This window comes from Salmo salar, chromosome ssa20, assembly GCF_905237065.1.
Source record: "Salmo salar chromosome ssa20, Ssal_v3.1, whole genome shotgun sequence".
Taxonomy (NCBI): Eukaryota; Metazoa; Chordata; class Actinopteri; order Salmoniformes; family Salmonidae; genus Salmo; species Salmo salar.
Window position 1 is genome coordinate 1848593 of NC_059461.1, and position 18745 is coordinate 1867337.

General features: G+C 41.3%; 1 protein-coding gene across 2 annotated transcripts in view; it reads left to right on the plus strand.

The window, feature by feature from the left end:
• atg16l1 (ATG16 autophagy related 16-like 1 (S. cerevisiae)) overlaps positions 1–18745 on the plus strand; it is a 64177-nt gene that overhangs the window by 17280 nt on the left and 28152 nt on the right. The window contains exons 5-10 of one of the 2 annotated variants that reach the window (XM_014159976.2): positions 315–388; positions 13479–13730; positions 14258–14323; positions 14785–14871; positions 17013–17075; positions 17356–17400. In XM_014159976.2, coding sequence (XP_014015451.1) covers positions 315–388; positions 13479–13730; positions 14258–14323; positions 14785–14871; positions 17013–17075; positions 17356–17400 — 587 coding nt within the window. The remainder of the gene's footprint in view (positions 1–314; positions 389–13478; positions 13731–14257; positions 14324–14784; positions 14872–17012; positions 17076–17355; positions 17401–18745) is intronic. The other variant, XM_014159977.2, reaches the window with a different exon arrangement.

Below are 18745 nucleotides of genomic sequence, written 5' to 3' on the forward strand. Positions count from 1 at the left end.
TCGATCAAAAGTGTGAAATTTGTATAAGTCGTGTTAACCACGTAGCTAGCTGTGATTTCAAAGTAAGCTTGTTCCTCAAATGACTTTTTTTACCAGACAAAATCTGAAGCGCATACTACTGTTGGTTAGCTACTTAATTGGATTCAAATATGTCTTAAAATGTCTGCGACTAGGTAATTTGGAACAAGGTCTGGATTTAAGACCTTGACTTTCCATTTGTTTATAATTGGGTTTGTTTTGTAACCAACTTGCCATCAGTTGTGGATGTTTTGACTGAATGTCTTTCTCTTCTCTCTTGCTCTGCTTTCATATAGCTGGCCCAGAGTGTGATTGAGCTGAACCACCAGATTCAGCAGAAGGACAAGGAGATTCGGCGCAATGAGGCCAAGTGAGTCTACTCTCTACATGTTATTGATCTCTGTGCTTGATTGGGCCTCTTTTGTACTTTCCAACACTTCAGCTATATTGTTACCTACTGATGTCGTTCCCATGAACCAGAGGTATGGTTTCTTCCTGATAAATCAGGGATTTCTGACCATCCTATTTACACTGAACAATGGTGTTTCATGAGCTGAAATTAAAGATCCCATAAAATGTCCATATGCACAAAAAGCTTATTTCTCTCATTTAGTGCACAAATTTCTTTACATTCCAGTTAGTGAGCATTTCTCCTCTGACAAGATAATCCATCCACCTGACACATGGCATATCAAGAAGTTGATTAAACAACATGATCATTATACTGATGCACCTTGTGCTGGTGACACAAGGCCACTGTAAAATGTGCATTTTTGTAATAATGCCACAGATGTCAGAAGTTAAGGGAGCATGCAATTGGCATGCTGACTGCAGGAATGTCCACCAGAACTGTTGCCAGATAATCGAGTGTTCATTTCTCTACCATAAATCGCTTCAATTTGGCAGTACGTCAAACCGGCCTCATAACAGACCACGTGTATGGCATCGTGTGGGCGAGCAGTTTTCTGATGTGAACGGAGTGCCCCATGTTGGGGTTATGGTATAGGCATGAATAAGCTACAGCCAACAAACACAATTGCATTTTATCGATGGCAATTTCAATGCACAGAGAGACCGTGATGAAATCCTCATGCCCATTGTCGTGCCATTCATCCGCCACCATCATGTTTCAGCATGATAATGCACGGCCCCATGTCGCAAGGATCTGTGCACTATTCCTGGAAGCTGAAACTGTCCCAGTTCTTCCATGGCCTACATACTCACCAGACGTGTTACCCATTCAGGCTGGTTGGGATGCTCTGAATCAGGGGTTCTTAAACTTTTTCAGCCTGGGACCCAAAACAGAATTTCTAGTTTCCTGGGACCCAGGAAGACCTGAAACTAGACGTAAATATGGGTACATTACATTGCCCTTATGCCAAAAACAAATGCAATATAGACAACTAAAAACAATTACATTTAAATACTCATAAATAGCTATTCATGTTTGATCCCCATTTTAAAAACGCTTACATATCTGTCTAGGTTTGAACTGTTGCTGTTAAAATTCAATAAAGAATGTTTATTCTGAACAGGAATAAACTTTGATCACGTCTAACAGAACACACAAGCTAAGTTTTTGAGTGCAACCCTAAGTAACAATACAGATGTACAGTAGGCCTGAGCATTTTTCATCTTACTTAAAAAAGTATAGGTTGGAACTGTGACTATTAAAATACAATTTTTATTATGAACTGTAATAATCTGATCACATCACACGGATGTAGACCAGAAAACACAAACACGCAATCCTAATGAGAGTTGTTTGGCTGGTTGACGGTTTAAACAAGCAGGTCTATTCTGGCTGCCATTTGACTGCAACCCTGATGTCATATGCAGCGTTGATTCTGTACTTGTTAAGGGGTAAAAGCACTTATTTTTTTCCACCCCCAATTTCATGATATCCAATTGGTAGTTAGTCTTGTCCCAACTCGGGAGAGACAAAGGGTTGAGAGCCATGCGTCCTCCGAAACACATCCCTGCCAAGCCGCATTGCTTCTTGACACACTGCTCGCTTTACCTGGAAGCCAGCCGCACCATTGTTGGAGGAAACGCCGTCCAGCTGTCTATTTGAAGTCCGTCCTGCCACAAGTAGTCGCTAGAGTGTGATTGGACAAGGAAATCTCTCCCCTAGCCTGGACGATGCTGGGCCAATTGTGCGCTGCCTCATGCGTTTCCCGGTCATGGCTGGCTGTGACACAGCCTGGGATCGAACCTGGGTCTGTAGCAATGCTGCAGACCCCGCTGCGCCACTCAGGAGGCCCTGTACTTGTTTTTTAAGTATGCAAGAGTTGAGAACACTGACTCGTATAGGTATGTGGTGCCAAACTGGATCAGAACGTCTACTGCTATCTCAGTCAGGCAGGAGACTGCTTCCTGCTGTACCAGTAGATGAGCAACCCAGAACTGTGAGTGTTTGCCTCAAAGCATCTTGCTTAAGTTTATTCCAGTAAAGAATAAAAATTATTACTTTTATTTTAACAGCAACAGTTCCAACCTAGACGTGTTTTCAACAGTAACATGTACAGTAGGCCTGGATTTTTCATCTTTACTGTTACTTAGGGTTGCAGTATCAGTTTTTAGCTAGCTTTTAGCTGTGTACAAGGTGATTGTTTGAAAGAGAGATTCACCGTATAGTAATCCCTTATTTCTGCTTACAGTAGCATCACCTGTTATAAAAGGACGACAATGCCTTGAGAGCTGACTTACTATTCCACTGTTGAAGCACTGTTTCCTGAAGCCAGGGGTGCCGCTTTGGTTTTAGAAGTGGGTGTGACGTAACCTGGTGGGGTGGGGGGGGGGGGTCGTCCTCTCCCAGATTTTTTTTGGGGGTGGCATCTAAAGCTAATTTCCTGCATTTATACACAATCCAATAAGCCGTCTCTATTTAGAATAAAAAGTAAGCAAAAATGCCCAGTCTAGCTAGGTAAGATATCATTATTAAATATGTTTAAGTGATTGATAAGACAACTCGATCAAAGGTAATTCGGTAATAAATATTGTGTTGCACCTTTAACCAATAGACTAACAAATGAACAACTCTTGAAAAACTACAGACTTTTGATTGTCTTTACTAAGACATCCTCTCTCAAATTTCAGCCAGACCGAGCAGCAAGCCTGAGCCGCCTGCACGCCCGACCCCCATCAGTCTAGTCAATAACTCAACTCCATCCCAATACAATTTCCTTCCCAGTTCCCACCTTAAATTGTTTTAATTCCCAAGGAAAAGGTTACAATTTTATAAATAACCCAGATACTCCTCAAATATACATTTAACACACAAACAGCAATTTCTCCATATTAATCTCACAGGACAAATGGTAATGTACAACTATTTTTACTTGCATACTAGCTGGGTTGCCCCGTTCTGTCCCTAGGGGTTTACCACACTGCAGCGCCCCAACCCAACACACCCAACTCAGCTTTAGGGTCTTAGTTTTGGGTGTGTTGGGCCAATGCCAGTGACAACCCACAGAACGGCAGACCGCCAGGACTGAGCAGCCCAACAGCTAGGGATTGCCTAAATGGGTGTCTCCCCTGACGTGGGCATGTTTTCAATAGAGGTCGACCGACTATGATTTTTCAACGCCGATACCGATTATTGGAGGACCAAAAAAAGCCGATGCCGATTAACCCCTGTGCGGCCTCGGGACGGACATCCAGCAAAAAATCATATCGCCATTAGCATAACATTTTTTTTTTTTCATTTTTTTTCTCAAATTATATCGTTTTATAGATACACCTCTCCTGAATCGAACTACGTTGTCCGATTTCAAAAAGGCTTTACAGCAAAAGCAAAACATTAGATTATGTTAGAGGAGTATATCGTAAAAGTAGCCACATAGCCATTTTCCGACCAACCACATGCATCACAAATAACCAAAAAACAGCTAAATGCAGCACTAACCTTTGACAATCTTCATCAGATGACACCCCTAGGACATCATGTTACACAATACATGCATTCTTTTGTTCAATAAAGTTCATATTTATATATAAACAGCATTTTACATCGGCGCGTAACATTGACTAACTATTTTCCCTCAAATGCATCCGATGAAACAGAGCTACGATTTACTAAATTACTATTCGAAAACATTTTTAAATGTAATATTGTCATTCTAAGATTTATAGATGAATATCTCTTGAAAGCACCTGTAATGCCAGATTTAAAATTAACTTTACTGGGTAATCACACTTTGCGATCAAAGGGGATGCGATACTCTGAAAAATAGGCTACCGTTACAGGTCAGCGCCATCTTGGAACAATCGCATATCACATCTAGTATTGTATACTATTGTCAATAATCCCTTACCTTTGGTTGTCTTCATCAGAAAGCACTTCCAGGAATCCCAGGTCCACAACAAATGTATTTTCGTTCGAAAAAATTACTCCTTTATGTTCCAAGAGCTTGTTCTTGTTAGCGCGTCTGAAGGCTGATCAAAATGCTCCGTCGGCCACGGGACAGCCATTTCGAGAAAATGCATTTTTTTCCCATTTAGGTTCGTTCAAACATGTCAAACGTTGTATAACATAAATCTTCAGGGCGTTTTTCAACAAGAGAGGGGACGATTGCATTGTGTTTCGAAAGTGGAGGGTAACCAGGGGCGCCGGCGTCATAATGGTGATGGCCCTCTCCGTGTGACCACGTTCCACAGCGTCTCATTCATTCAGTTTTAACAGTAGGAGACTCAAACCACTTTGTAAAGACTGGGGACATCTAGTGGAAGCAATAGGAAGTGCTCAATGAACCATAGCTCACGGTGTGATTAATAGGCAGCGGGATGAAGTTGGATTTGCAATTCAGAATTCCACTTCCTGTTTCGATCTGTCTCGGGGTTTTGACTGCCATATGAGTTCTGTTATACTCACTGACACCATTCAAACAGTTTTAGAAACTTTAGGGTGTTTTCTATCCACAAGTATTAATTATATGCATATCCTAGCTTCTGAGATTGAGTAGGAGGCCATTTAAAATGGGCACGAATTTCTTTCAAAATGCGCTCTGGCGCCCCCTATCCTAGGTGACCGTCAAGAGGTTAATCGGCCAATTTATAAAAATAATTATAATTTTACATTTTCTTTATTTGTAATAATGACAATTACAACAATACTGAATGAACACTTATTTTAAGTTAATAAAATACATCAATAAAATCAATTTAGCCTCAAATAAATAATGAAACATGTTCAATTTGGTTTAAATAATGCAAAACAAAGTGTTGGAGAAGAAAGTAAAAGTGCAATATGTGCCATGTAAAAAAGCTAACGTTTAAGTTCCTTGCTCAGAACATGAGAACATGTTAAAGGAACCACCAGCTTTCATATGAGTCTTCAATATTCCCAGGTAAGAAGTTTTAGGTTGTAGTTATTATAGGAATTATAGGACTATTTCTCTCTATACGATTTGTATTTCATATACCTTTGACTATTGGATGTTCTTATAGGCACTTTAGTATTGCCTGTCTAACAGTATAGCTTCCGTCCCTCTCCTCGCTCGAACCAGGAACACATCGACAACAGCCATAGCGTTACCCATGTAGAGCAAGGGGAAAAACTACTCCAAGTCTCAGAGCGAGTGACGTTTGAAACGCTATTAGCGCGCACCTGGCAAACTAGCTAGCCATTTCACATTGGTTACACCAGCCTCATCTTGGGAGTTGACAGGCTTGAAGTCAAACAGTGCAATGCATTGCGAAGGGCTGCTGGCAAACACACAAAAGTGCTGTTTGAATGAACGCTTACGAGCCTGCTGCTGCCTACCATCGCTCAGTCAGACTGCTCTATGAAATCAGACTTAATTATAACATAATAACACACAGAAATACGAGCCTTAGGTCATTAATATGGTCGAATCCGGAAACTATTATCTCAAACAAAACGTTTTTCCTGTCAGTGAAATACGGAACGGTTCCGTATTTTATCTAACGGGTGGCATCCCTAAGTCTAAATATTCCTGTTACATTGCACAACCTTCAATGTTATGTCATAATTACGTAAAATTCTGGCAAATTAGTTCAACGAGCCAGGCGGCCCAAACTGTTGCATATACCCTGACTCTGCGTGCAATGAATGCAAAATGACACAAATTCACCTGGTTAATATTGCCTGCTAACCTGGATTTCTTTTAGATAAATATGCAGGTTTAAAAATATATACTTCTGTGTATTGATTTCAAGAAAGGCATTGATGTTTATGGTTAGGTACAGTCGTGCAACGATTGTGCTTTTTTCGCAAATGCGCTTTTGTTAAATCATCCCCCGTTTGGCGAAGTCAGCTGTCTTTGTTAGGAAGAAATAGTCTTCACAGTTCGGCAACGAGCCAGGCGGCCCAAACTGCTGCATATACCCTGACTCTGCAAGAGAAGTGACACATTTTCCCTAGTTAAAAGAAATTCATGTTAGCAGGCAATATTATCTAAATATGCAGGTTTAAAAATATATACTTGTGTATTGATTTTAAGAAAGGCATTGATGTTTATGGTTGGAGCAACGTGTACCTAAGCGATTATATGCAACGCAGGACAGGCTAAATAAAGTAGTAAAATCATCAACCATGTGTAGTTAACTAGTGATTATGATTGATTGTTTTTTTATAAGATAAGTTTAATGCTAGCTAGCAACTTACCGTGGCTTCTTACTGCATTCGCGTAACAGGCAGGCTCCTCGTGGAGTGCAATGTAAAGCAGGTGGTTAGAGCGTTGAACTAGTTAACCGTAAGGTTGCAAGATTGAATCCCCGAGCTGACAAGGTAAAAATCTGTCGTTCTGCCCCTGAACAAGGCAGTTAACCCACCGTTCCTAGGCCGTCATTGAAAATAAGAATGTGTTCTTAACTGACTTGCCTAGTTAAATAAAGGTGTTAAAAAAAAAAATGGCTTTCAAAAATACAGATTTCCGATTTGTTATGAAATCGGCCCTAATTAATCTGCCATTCCGATTTAATCGGTCGACCTCTAGTTTTCAATAGACTCCTTTATTTGCACTATATTCCATGTAAGGCATCCAGACCTTATGACAGTTGCCCAGTATACCCTTAATCTTGTAATACATCAAAGCTAGTGATACTTAACTTGACATTTCGGGAGGATAACCAACCTTCCAGTTATTGGAAATGCGTTACTTAGCTGTTATAAGTGCTTGGTTTCATAGTTTCTTCAGATAAGCAAACAAACCAAGGAAAAGGGAGAATCTGTAGGCATGTTGAGATAAAATAACATACTCTTTGAAAGAATTCAGCCAGCCTTCACAAGACATAACATATGCAAATGTGTCCCATTTTTTTACATTTACATTTTAGTCATTTAGCAGACGCTCTTATCCAGAGCGACTTACAAATTGGTGCATTCACCTATAATATCCAGTGGAACAACCACTTTACAATAGTGCATCTAAATCTTTTAAGGGGGGGGGGTTAGAAGGATTACTTTATCCTATCCCAGGTATTCCTTGAAGAGGTGGGGTTTCAGGTGTCTCCGGAAGGTGGTGTTTGACTCCGCTGTCCTGGCGTCGTGAGGGAGCTTGTTCCACCATTGGGGTGCCAGAGCAGCGAACAGTTTTGACTGGGCTGAGCGGGAACTGTGCTTCCTCAGAGGTAGGGAGGCGAGCAGGCCAGAGGTGGATGAACGGAGTCCCCTTTTGTTTTACACCTCAGCAGAGGAATGACATTTCTGAGTCCATGTAATTCAGTTTCACTGGCATATAGTTCTTTCTATGGATGTTCTTAAATTACTGTAGTTTGTCTAAGATATGTTTGAATCCCCCGTCATTCCCTGTGGCTCAGTTGGTAGAGCATGGTGTTTGCAACGCCAGCATGGTGTATGCAACGCCAGCGTTGTGGGTTCGATTCCCACGGGGGGCCAGTACAAAAAAAAAAATCCATGAAAGGAAATGTATGCATTCACTACTGTAAGTCGCTCTGGATAAGAGCGTCTGCTAAATGACTAAAATGTAAAAAAAAAAAAAATGTTAAAATGTATATCTTTTAACCCTTAACCTGTTAGGGCTAGGGGGCAGTATTTACACGGCCGGATAAAAAAACGTACCCGATTTAATCTGGTTATTACTACTGCCCAGAAACTAGAATATGCATATAATTATTGGCTTTGGATAGAAAACAACCTAAAGTTTCTAAAACTGTTTGAATGGTGTCTGTGAGTATAACAGAACTCATATGGCAGGCAAAAACCTGAGAAGATTCTGTACAGGAAGTACCCTCTCTGACCATTCCTTGGGCTTCTTGGCTCTGTTTATTGAAAATTTAGGATCTTTGCTGTAACGTGACACTTCCTACGGCTCCCATAGGCTCTCAGAACCCGGGAAAAAGCTGAATGATGTAATTCCGGCCGCTGGCTGAAAAACTTTAGCGCCTTTGGTTAAGTGGTCTATCAGAGGACCATCAGACTTAGGCTCGTGCACGAGGGGATCCCATGTTTTTATTTTCTCTCTCTTTGAATGTAAACACGCTTTCCCGGTCGGAATATTATCACTTTTTTATGAGAGAAATGGCATAAAAATTGATTTTAAACAGCGGTTGACATGCTTCGAAGTACGGTAATGGAATATTTAGAATTTTTTTGTCACGAAACGGGTCGTGCGCGTCACCCTTCTTTACACTTCGGATAGTGTCTTGAACGCACGAACAAAACAGAGAATATTTGAACATAACTATGGATTATTTTGAACCAAACCAACATTTGTTATTGAAGTAGAAGTCCTGGGAGTGCAATCTGACGAAGAACAGCAAAGGTAATAACATTTTTCTTATAGTAAATCTGACTTTGGTGAGGGCTAAACTTGGTGGGTGTCTAAATAGCTAGCCCTGTGATGCCGGGCTATCTACTTAGAATATTGCAAAATGTGCTTTCACCGAAGAGCTATTTTAAAATCGGACATAGCGAGTGCATAGAGGAGTTCTGTATCTATAATTCTTAAAATAATTATGTTTTTTGTGAACGTTTATCGTGAGTAATTTAGTAAATTCACCGGAAGTTTGCGGGGGGTATGCTAGTTCTGAACGTCACATGCTAATGTAAAAAGCTGGTTTTTGATATAAATATGAACTTGATTGAACAAAACATGCATGTATTGTATAACATAATGTCCTAGGTGTGTCATCTGATGACGATCATCAAAGGTTAGTGCTGCATTTAGCTGTGGTTTGGGTTTATGTGACATATGCTAGCTTGAAAAATGGGTGTCTGATTATTTCTGACTGGGTACTCTGCTGACATAATCGAATGTTTTGCTTTTGTTGTAAAGCCTTTTTGAAATCGGACAGTGTGGTTAGATTAACGAGAGTCTTGTCTTTAAAATGGTGTAAAATAGTCATATGTTAGAGAAATTGAAGTAATGGCATTTCTAAGGTATTTGAATAACGCGCCACAGGATTCCACTGGCTGTTACGTAGGTGGGACGATTTCGTCCCACTGGCCCTAGAGAAGTTAATCATCATCATCAATAGCTTCTTCCAGGTCTTCCTCACATTTTTGTTTTACTTGTTTTCTGTCATCAAAAACCAACCTTTATTCAGTTTGGAAATCAACTTGAGGTTTGTCAGACCTGCCTTTAACTTCTATGGGCTAAGTGGGACGCTAGCGTGTGAAATATCAGGGCGGCAAATTCAAAAACAACAATGTCATAATTCAACTTTCTCAAACATACACCATTTTAAAGATGCACTTCTCCTTGATGTAACCACATTGTCCAATTTCAAAAAGGCTTTACAGCGAAAGCAAAACATTAGATTATGTTATAGTACATAGACAAAAATAATCACACAGCCATTTTCCAAGCAAGGACATGTGTCAATAAAACCCAAAACACAGCTAAATGAAGCACTAACCTTTGACAATCTTCATCAGATGACACTCCTAGGACATTGTTACACAATACATATATGTTTTGTTCGATAAAGTTCATATTTATATCCAAAAACAGCATTTTACATTGGCGCATGATGTTCAGAAAATGTATTCCCACCAAAACGTCCTGTGAATGTGCACATCAATTTACAAAAATTCTCATCATAAACGTTGACAAAATATACAACAATTATTTAAAGAATTATAGATGGACTACCCCTGGATGCAACCGCTGTGTCAGATTTTAAAATAGCTTTACGGAGAAAGCACATTTTTCAATATTCTGAGTACATAGCTCAGCCATCACGGTGAGCTATACAGACACCTGCCAAGTTCGGGGCAACCTAAACTCAGAATTAGTATTAGAAATATTCTCTTACCTTTGCTGATCTTCGTCAGAATGCACTCCCAGGACTGCTACTTCCACAAGAAATGTTTTCGTTCCAAATAATCCATATTTATGTCCAAATACCTCCGTTTTGTTCATGCGTACAGATCACTTATCCAAAGGCATAACGCACGAGCGCGGAACCAGAGACAAAGTCAAAATGTTCCATTACTGTACTTAGAAGCATGTCAAACGCTGTTTAAAATCAATCTTTATGGTATTTTTTTACGTCAAAATTGCGTTAAACCGGACAATGGCATATGCATTCAAGGAGAAAAAGGAACAGCGTGACCGCCCATATCCAATCCCTTTGTTGCCAGGCAGTCCACTCAGAAACTGAGCTCCTATTATCTGCCCAGTGACAGAAGAATGCTCAAACCACTTTCTGAAGTCTTTAGACAGCCAATGGAAGCCTTAGGAAGTGCAACGTAACCCCACGGATACTGTAGTTTCGAAAGGGACTAGAAAGAACTACAATTCTCAGATCCTCCACTTCCTGGTTGACTTTTTCTCAGGTTTTTGCCTGCCATATGAGTTGTTATACTCAGACACCATTCAAACAGTTTTAGAAACTTCAGTGTTTTCTATCCAAATCTACTAATAATATGCATATTCTAGTTTCTGGGCCAGAGTAGTAACCTGTTTAAATTGGGTACGTTTTTCATCCGGCCGTGAAAATACTGCCCCCTAGCCCAGACAGGTTAACATTGGACACGCCAAATGCCATTTTTTTTCAGAGAGAATAAAGTATCTGCAAAAATTCACCTCAGCTCTGTCAGACTGGTCTTCCCTGACCCTGCTGAAACGTCACCAACTGATCCTCCTAAGATGAGGCATGACAAATAATTACCTTGGTACATAACATTTTATACATCATATTATCCAATAATAGAATCAGTTCAATTATTGAATTTACGATTATTCCCAGATTCCAGACTGTAGCTTTAAGCTTAAACTACTTTCCTCTAGCTACCCATCAATTCAAGATGGAACTTTGTATCATTCACTGATATTTTTAATATACAGAAAAACCCGTGGACTGGTCCTTCCCTGGCTGTCTGACCCTGCTGGTGAGCAGTGTTGTGCACTAGAGGGCTGCATTCCCGTGGGATGACTGCAGGTCCCGACGGATCATTACGGCGCAGCGGTCAGTCACAGGCGACTTTGGGATGAAAATATTTTTGTTGTCCCGCAGACTATTTAGAAATGGTCCTCTCTCTGCTTTGTATGCATTATCCTACCTGTTGTATTAAAATATTTATTTTTGCATTCACCTACTCGATTCGCTGCTTCAACTTCAGTTGCCTACCTCTCCTAGTATGTGTGGTCTCACTGAAATAGAGTAGGCTAAATACATGTGGCAGTAACCTTAAATATGTTTACAGTTTACAACAGTGTCTGTAAATAGGATATTGATAATGGAAACAAGTGGAGGGCACTCAACCACCGTGAGGTTGAAGCGCGAAGTGCGCTGCATCACATACACCTAAAATAACATTGTGGGTGCGGGTGGGTGTTGGACAGAAAGCCACCGGGTGGGGGAGGAGTTCGCATGAAAAGCTGTGGATGTGGGCGGGAGCGGGATAAAGAAATGGGTCCCACGCAGGCCTCTACTGTGCTCCATGACAGTGAAACCTGTAGCATTATAGCTGTTTAAAATTGTCAGTGTGAAAAGTAGGTAATTAGCTTGGGAAACCGACAGCTCAATAACATTACATTGCCATACAGGCCTATTAAACTGACATTGCACTGAAAAAAACAGATTCAATCGTTTGGCTGATGGTTTCATTGTTTGATTCCGGTCTAGTGGGATTGAGGCAAAAACAATAGCTAATGTTAGCCAACTTTAGGCCAGCTTTCTCTCTCTGACCTGGCTATTGTAGCTACTAGCTAGCGTATCTGATTCTCTCACCTCAGTCAAGAGGGGATGAAACATTAGCTAAAGTTACATCAGTTACAATACTAGCTCAGCACTGTGAATAAACACTAGTTAACTTAAACAGCAATTACCTTCCCAGCTACATCAGTCAACTAAAGAGTTGCCAGTTTTTGCTCTACTTGCTTTTACAACTTGGTAAAAGAGCACAACACATACACACTGAACTATGCTCAACTCTCCCATGCTGGTCCAGCCAGCCTTCCAGGAGCTTTGCCTTCACACAGCATGTCAGCCCGCTCTGTGGTGTCCGCAAGGTCTTAAATCCAGCCGGTTGAACACTCCAAACAGCCTACCCAACCGCTCGGAGGCGTCCGCATGGTCCCAAAGCACACTGTTGCTACTTTGTGTATCACATTGCAATGATCAAACTGTGGGGGGGACAAAAATGCAATTTCAGAAGGTGGGGGGGACATGTCCCGTCCCCAGTGAAAGTTGCGCACCTGCCTGAAGCATTCTACCCTGTTCTGAAAGGGGTCCCTGGGTTTACTGTCATGCTGTGGATGTTTGGTCAGGACGTGTCATTTTAATTTATTCGTTTTGAGACCCATTACTAAGCACTTCTCCACACAACACATTGTGGGCGCTCCTCGTTATTTGTCAATGTTTGTATGAAACCAAGAGTGAGAAACTCATCACTGTATTTGTTTCAAAACGATTGATCTGTCAGAACTTCTGGCTAGCTTGAGTCAATTCGATGACAGCGGTGAGTGGGAATGACAAGTTAGTGGCAGACAGCCCATCTGCTGCTGAACGACAGCGCTGCGGCTAGTGGGTTGCGGAGTGATCTTCAAGAAAACTGCCGAAAAAAGATCCGGTAAACCACGAAGCACATCTCCCTCCCACTCGCTTAGCTGCCAGGCTGAGCAGAGGCACCGCTGCCAAGCTGAGCAGAGGCACCGCTGCTAAGCAGAGCGCACTGAACAGGGAGCACAGTTGCACTTGGCCAAATCAATTCTAGTAATTAATGACATAATTATAAATTTACTCGAACACGTCGCGACCCATACTTTAAGGGTGTTCTGGATCAACGTGTACGACAGCATGTTCCAGTTCCCGCCAATATCCAGCAACGTTGCATAGCCATTGAAGAGGAGTGGGACATTCAACAGGCCTCAATCAAAGAGTTGCCAGTTGCCAGCCTGATCAACTCTATGCGTGAGGCAAATGGTGGTCAGATTAGATTATTTGACATTGCAGCTGACCATCCCAAATCGTCTTTCCTTCTTTTCCCCCTGATATGACTAAATGTTTCTGCCAATCTCATCTGCCAGGATGGAGGAGTACCAGCGGCAGATTGCCGAGCTGGAGGGAGAGTGCCGGGAGCTGCGTGGTCAGCTGCAGGACCTGGAGCAGGCCAACCAGACGCTGAAGGATGAGTACGACGCCCTGCAGATCACCTTCGGTGCCCTGGAGGAGAAGCTGCGGCGCACCACTGATGACAACCAGGAGTTGGTGTCGCGCTGGATGGCTGAGAAATCCCAAGAGGCCAACAAGCTCAATGCGGAAAACGAGAAAGACTGCAAGTAAGTGGGGTTGTCCTGATACCTGGAAGTATCATGGCAACGAAACAAAATATGAAGCATGTTCTATTTCTTGAGGAAAACAACCTTGTGTTGTCTCTGTCACATTTTATTGATTCCAAGCTTTAGCACTCCATATTTTACATAAACCGAACCTACAAGTGAGTGAACCAGGGCATCACAGCTTGACTCAGCTCTAATTGTATCATATCTTATTGTGGTAAGGGTGCATGGAGCAACTGGGTGGGTGGCTTGGAGCTGAGAAGGCTTGGAGACCCAGTTGTGGCTCAGCGATCGATCTTCTAGGTGCCCCCAAGTGGCCTGCATGCAATTTTACTACTTTTTGTATTTTAATCATGTAGCAGACACTCTTATCCGGAGCAACTAGCAGTCAATGGATTCAACTAAAGCAGGCAGGATGACCACATGTCACATTCATTTTTAAGTAAAACCTTCCAAATAAGTGTTTAGGTTGTGTAATCCAGTAATGGGTGCATTTTATCTAGTTATTTTCATGCTTTTCGTTCCAGGCGCAGGCAAGCCAAGCTTCAGAAGGAGCTTGCAGACGCTGCAAAGGAGCCCCTGCCCATGGACCCGTGAGTATTATTTACCATAGAACCACAGACTGTTCTGAGCAGAGGGATATACTACGAAGCAGAATAGAGTAGTTTGTGAGCTAAACTGGTCAGTTCTTAACTCAACTCGGGGTGACTCACCTTTTTGTCAGGTACATTTCTTTGGCAAGGAATGCATCAGCTTTAACCTTTTCCGTGGCAGGCTAACTCCACTTTATCCTGAATGAAGTGTTTGAGCGACGAGTTGAGGACCAATCAGATTTCCTTTACTGTTGCAAAGTCCTTCATTCTCGGTTCAATATTTGAGGAAGATGACTCATTTAAATATTTTATTAATCAAATGTATACAATTTTAAATATTTAAATGCATATCTCACTACACAGTTAGTTATGGCAAGAACGGATGCGAGGGATCAAGGAATTACAATTGAGACTCAGCCCTAGGATTGGTGGTTATGACTTTTCTGGTCTCCTGTTCTCAGGGATGACGACATCGAGGTTCTAGCTGAGGATTCTGGGAAAGGCACTAGAGAGGCCTCTCCTAACCGGCCGCTCAGCCGCACCCCCAGGTGGGAGTGTGACTCAAACATATTCTTAGTGAAACCCTGTCCAGAAACGGCCCCTATAGCCAATTCTACACACATGATGTAGATCTAAGAATTTGATAGATCTAAACGATATGGAAATAGCTCCACTATGAAACGCTTGGGTGAAATCTTAAGTCGGCATATTGTTTATACCATACCTGGGTTCAAATGATTTGTTCTTAAATACATATTTTCTGTGTATTTGAGTATTTTCAAATAATGTGGCCCAAATCAACATTTTCAAATTAACTTACTATAAAAAGCCCACTATTCAGATTTTTTTTTTAAATTATAAAATAAATCCAAGTACCATACGGACCTGGGTTGAAATGCATGGGAGTATTTATTTGTTCTATTAGAAAATACGCGGTGTATTTCCAAATACATTCCAATATTCAACTAATAAATATATAATCCAAATACTTGCAGTACCAGTCAAAGTTTGGACACACCTACTCATTCAAGGGTGTTTCTTTATTTTTACTGTTTTCTACATTGTAGAATAATAGTCAAGATATCAAAACTATGAAATAACACATGGAATCATGTAGTAACCAAAAGTGTCAAACAAATCAAAATATATTTGAGATTCTTCAAAGTAGCCACCCTTTGCCTTAATTACAGCTTTGCACACTCTTGGCATTCTCTCAACCAGCTTCACCTGGAATGCTTTTTCATGTCTTGAAGGAGTTCCCACATATGCTGAGCACTTTGCTGCTTTTCCTTCACTCTGCAGTCCAACTTATCCCAAACCATCTCAATTGGGTTGAGGTCGGGTGATTGGAGGCCAGGTCATCTGCTGCAGCACTCCATCACTCTCCTTGGTCAAATAGCCCTTATGCAGCCTGGAGGTGTGTTGGGTCATTGACCTGTTAAAAACAAATGATAGTCCCACTAAGCACAAACCAGATGGGATATCGCTGCAGAATGCTGTGGTAGCCATGCTGGTTGTGTGCCTTGAATTCTATATAAATCACTGAGAGTGTCACCAGCAAAGCACCCCACCTTCATCACACCAACTTCCTCCATGCTTCACGGTGGGAACTACACATGCAGAGATCATCCTTTCACTAACTCTGCGTCTCACAAAGACACAGCGGTTGGAACCAAAAATTTAAAATTTGGACTCATCAGACCAAAGTTCAGATTGCCACCTGTCTAATTTCTATAGCTTGTGTTTCTTGGCCCAAGCAAGTCTCTTCTTGTTGGTGTCCTTCAGTTGTTTCTTTGCAGCAATTCGACCAAGAAGGTCTGACTCACTGTCTTCTGAACAGTTGATGTCTGTTACTTGAACTTGTAAAGCATTTATTTGGGCAATTTCTGAGGGTGGTAACTCTAATGAACACACTCTTTGCTGCAAAGTTAACTCTGGGTTTTCCTTTCCTGTGGCGATCCTCATGCGAGCCAGTTTTATCATAGCGTTGATGGTTTTTGCGACTGCAATTGTAGAAACATTCAAACTTCTTGAAGTGTGCCTGATTAACTGACCTTCATGTCTTAAAGTAATTATGGACTGTTGTTTCTCTTTGCTTATTTGAGCAGTTCTTTCCATAATATGGACTTGGTCTTTTACCAAATAGGACTATCTTCTGTATACCACCCCTACCTTGTCACAACACAACTGATTGACTCAAATGCATTAAAAAGGAAAGAAATTCCACAAATTAACAAGGCACGCCTGCTAATTAAAATGCATTCCAATTGACTACCTCATGAAGCTGGTTGAGAGAATGCCAAGAGTGTGCAAAGCTGTCATCACAGAAAAGGGTGGTCTTTTTGAACAATCTGAAATATAAAATATATTTTGATTTATCACTTTTGGTTACTACATGATTCCATGTGTTATTTCATGGTTTTGATGTCTTAACTATTATTCTACAGTGTAGAAAATAGTAAAAATAAAGAAAAGCCCTTGAAAGTCTGGACTTTTGATTGGTGCTGTACTTTCAAATGTGTCTTGAAAGTAATTGAAATACCCTAGTTTTTCAACCAAAGTCTGATTTTATTCTCAATATTTCAAATCTACACAAGGGGCTAGGGTTGTTTCTGGACCGGAATGTATATTTTTGGCGGAGGTGTTGCGTCGCGTATGAAATAACCCTCTCTGTGTTCCTCTCTCGTAGTAAACGTATCTCCGGACAGCCTCCTCAAAGCGGTCTGTTGGACTCAATCTCCAACATATTTGGGTACGTAGGCGTTTGCTTGGTTCTCTGTGTGGCGAGTCTGAAGTCTTCCGCTCTATGGGTGTCTGTCTGGTCGTCTGTCCTGGGTTGTGTTCATAAGGCATCAAACGGAAGAGTTGCAGAAAGTATTGCAACAGTGTGCGTTAATGAATACACCCCTGGAAAGGGCTTTTTCGTTTTCTTTTGCATTACATTTTCAAACATTTTCCCTGATGTTACTGTGGATCCTTTGGGTGGGTGTGTCCATCCTGTTGATGGCTTCTCTCTGTCTGTCCGTCTGCAGCGTATCTGAGTCTGTGCAGCCCGGACTCCTTCCTCCAGACTCCAGGTGAAACGTCACTGTGGTGTCTGTAGGGCTCACAGCTGTGTGTGTGTGTGTGTGTGTGTGTGTGTGTGTGTGTGTGTGTGTGTTTAGAGGAGGCATCTTGATGTAGCTACTAAAAATAATCCAGGATGATGGCACTATTAAATTTGTCTTCTCAGTGAAAACAAATTAACACACTTGGTCAGATTATTAGTTTCCCACGTTGGATTTATCTAGGGCCAAATCTGGAAATGACAGTGGCACTTATCGACTGACCATCAAATCTTAAACTGATCGATTGATTTAAAAAGGGGTCTCGGGCATAACTTTTGCTTTGGTAGTAATTCAATGGCTTTTTTGATCATATTTATGCAAATTCATAAATTCTGGAACTCTTGCTGAATGTTTCCTTTTTCTTTTTTTATTGCTTGTTTTGAGTAAGACTAATTCCATCTGTGAATGGAGTAATTTGTTTGATAATTCCAAAGTGCTCCCTCTAGTAAGTCTACCCTCATTAGGGTGCAAATATCACATACTGACATGCTTTTCAAAGCACCTGCATCTTTGTATGTGAACAAGCGTGGAGACTTTGGGGTGTTCCATAAAGCAGGATCATTAAGTTGGCCAGTCAACTTTGGTAAGCAGTAAAATTGTGTGTGTGTGTGTGTGTGTGTATATATGTATACGTATATGTGTGTATATGGGTTGTTAGATATGAAGTCTATTATACCATGGTAATTTCACGTCTTTCTCTTATCAGTTTGAGGCAGCATTACGTTTGTTAGCAAAGAGCGGTGCCGTTGTTGGCTTATTGTAAATAAGTAAAATGTTTAGCTCCATGATGGTTAGCTTGCTAGCTAAAGTTGTTTACAGTTGGCAACCGCTCCTACACTATTTAACTACTGTGTCACTTGGCTATAGCGTATTGCATATAGTATGTAGCCTAGTTTGTTTGAAGGATTTCCTGTGTGGATTTACTCCGAAACTACCCTGCAAGTGTTGCGTTTTCCTTTCCGTTAGCATAAAAACAGACTAAAATGAAGTGAGACAGTTGTGAGTTGCTTCTGCATGTCTCGTTGGTTACCGTTTCAGCTATGCTACGCTTGCGGTCTAGTTTGGCCATTAGCGGCAACTGATTTGGGATCCTAGAAATCCCTGGCTTCCATTTGCTTCCTGACAAGAGTTCCCTGACTACTTCCCACTTCCATCGCTCTGCTCTCTGACCATGCACTGGCTTCCCTGGGACCATTGCATGTTGTGCTATGAGTTCTGTGAACATATGGTTGTATTTCGACTTCCCTCCATGCTTTTTGTTTTTGATTGTCTGCGTGTTTGAGGTGATTACTAGTTTGACGGCTCTCCTCTCTGT